Source organism: Trypanosoma conorhini, assembly GCF_003719485.1.
Source record: "Trypanosoma conorhini strain 025E chromosome Unknown Tco_14.4_contig_00043, whole genome shotgun sequence".
Classification (NCBI taxonomy): domain Eukaryota; phylum Euglenozoa; class Kinetoplastea; order Trypanosomatida; family Trypanosomatidae; genus Trypanosoma; species Trypanosoma conorhini.
The window spans coordinates 20,802-22,764 of record NW_021704122.1 but is presented as its reverse complement, the minus strand read 5'-3'; the positions used below and the strand labels follow the sequence as shown (position 1 = coordinate 22,764).

At 54.5% G+C, this 1,963-nt stretch overlaps 1 protein-coding gene across 1 annotated transcript; it reads left to right on the top strand.

Moving 5' to 3' along the window:
• Nucleotides 1-282: 282 nt before the first annotated feature.
• Nucleotides 283-1,734, top strand: Tco025E_01343 (uncharacterized protein; the record flags this gene model as incomplete). The annotated part of the gene is made up of 1 exon (XM_029368281.1): nt 283-1,734. One exon carries the CDS (start codon nt 283-285, stop codon nt 1,732-1,734), a length of 1,452 nt encoding a protein of 483 aa, XP_029231779.1.
• Nucleotides 1,735-1,963: the final 229 nt, after the last annotated feature.

Here is a 1,963-nt window from a genome sequence, read left to right as displayed (position 1 = left end):
TGTGGGGAGTGGGGTGTGGGGAGATACCTTGTGCCTGTCACTTCGCTTCCACGTTCAGTAGGTCTCCTTTACCGCCTTCTCTGCGTGCAGTCATAAAAGTGGCAGGCTTTGTGAGAGTCAGGGCAGAGAGACGCTGGGGGCTAAACCCAGTAAAGTACTTTTCAGGCAAGTGTAGTGAGTGAGTTGGGGGACAGAATAAGAAGAGGCTTTGTCAAGCGTTTTTGACAAGAAACGGGGGAACACAAACAAACAAGAAAGGGAGAGAAGAAGTGTGGAAAAGGGATGTGGAGTGGTGTCGTCGCCGCAGTAAACGCAGTCTTGGGGCAGGCCACAGGTGCCCTGATGGACTTCAAAGCTCGTACCATTGAGCTATTCCTCACTTGGCAGTACGGAAACCAAGTTGAAGGATTGCGTAGAAAGCGATCCCATCATCGTCAACGGCGACACCGACAGCAACTTGTGTCACGTGCATCTCCGACCGCGGACTCACCTCGGGCGTCACACGCCGATGAAGCAGAGGTGGATCACCGGCAGGCTGTGGCTGGCCTGGCGCTTCTCGCCCAACGTGTTCCAAACCTCATGGGTGGTTATTGTCGACAAATGCTGCAGACATTCTACGGAAAGCCGTTTACTACGCTTGCCGAAGCGAAGCTTCGAAGGGAGAAAATCAGTGAGAACGTCTGGTTGTACCGCCTCAAAGCACGCTCTTCACGGACGTCAGTTTTGGTCTCGGGAACCACAAATGTGGATGCGGCACCCCGGCTCAGTTCACATGCGACAAGTGCTTATGCGCAGCAACCAGTGGGAGATGATATCCCGCTCTTGGTGTGGCTAGTGATGCCATGGGAAAGTGAGGCTTCTGTTGCTCTGCGTTTCGTGCTTCGGTTAGCGCATTCTTTGGGTTGCGACGCTCTTCTAGTAACTGTTCCGATGGATAATGCTGGTGGGGCCTCAGAGACGGTGCAGCTTCTCTTTGACATGATGGAGGCTGGAAAGCGCAAAACCCATGCAAGACGTGTTCTCATTGGCGGAAGCGATCTTGCGGCAATGTTTGTGCTTCTCCTGTTGGAGCGTCGCTGTCCTCTGCTGCACGTGGGTGCTTACGCGGCAGCAGGCGCGGAGGTGGCACGTCGCGCCTTTTGTCAGGGGGTTATTCTCGTTGACCCCTTCGTTGGGTGGGATACCTCTGTGCCCCTGCGCCACTTCACAGCAGGCAGCTCGCCTCCTCGTGAGCGCGGTGGTGGTTTTGAGGGCCGGGGTGCGGCCCAGCCTCGGTCGACAGCTTCGCTCTCGGCGAAGGATCGCTTCAAGCAGTTAGTGATAAACAGCAGTGGTGGTTGTATCCAGCAGTGGTTTCCCTCACCAATTACCTATGAGCCGCCGCCCATAGTTGTGCTTGTGGACGACGATGGATTCTGGCTACAGGAGCAGTCTGACTTCAATGCACGGGTGGATCGCCTTGGTGCCGAGGCAAAAGAAGAGAGAGTCTTTTTTCTTTCCTACACTATTGAGACGAGGGCCGCAGGGGCGTTGCTCTCGCAAGGCTGCCGAATTGAGCTAGAGCGGCTGTGGCGCATGGTGGAACAGTTCCTTGGTGAGCTCCTTGCGCGGGAAGAGCCTAGCGCGGCCTCAACGCCGTCAGCGGATGGTCGGCATTTCTGTGGTGAAGATAGAGGGGCACGACCACACCTGTGTGAAGGGGAGCTGACGTTCCGTGCTGCCTTTGCTCCCTAAGGAGTGAAAACTGGGAGCAACGAAGTGAAAGGCGCGCGGGCCCGGTGAGTTGAGCTCAACGGTGAACAACGAAATTCATTGAGAATTACTTTTTCTATAGATTTGCGTTTATATGCAAAGGCCGGTCAAGGAAGAAAAAAAAGGGAGAATGTTTTGTTCCATCTGATGGGATGTAAACAAAGTTGTATTAACATGAGTGGCGAAGGACCCCCCCCCCCCAAAAAAAAAA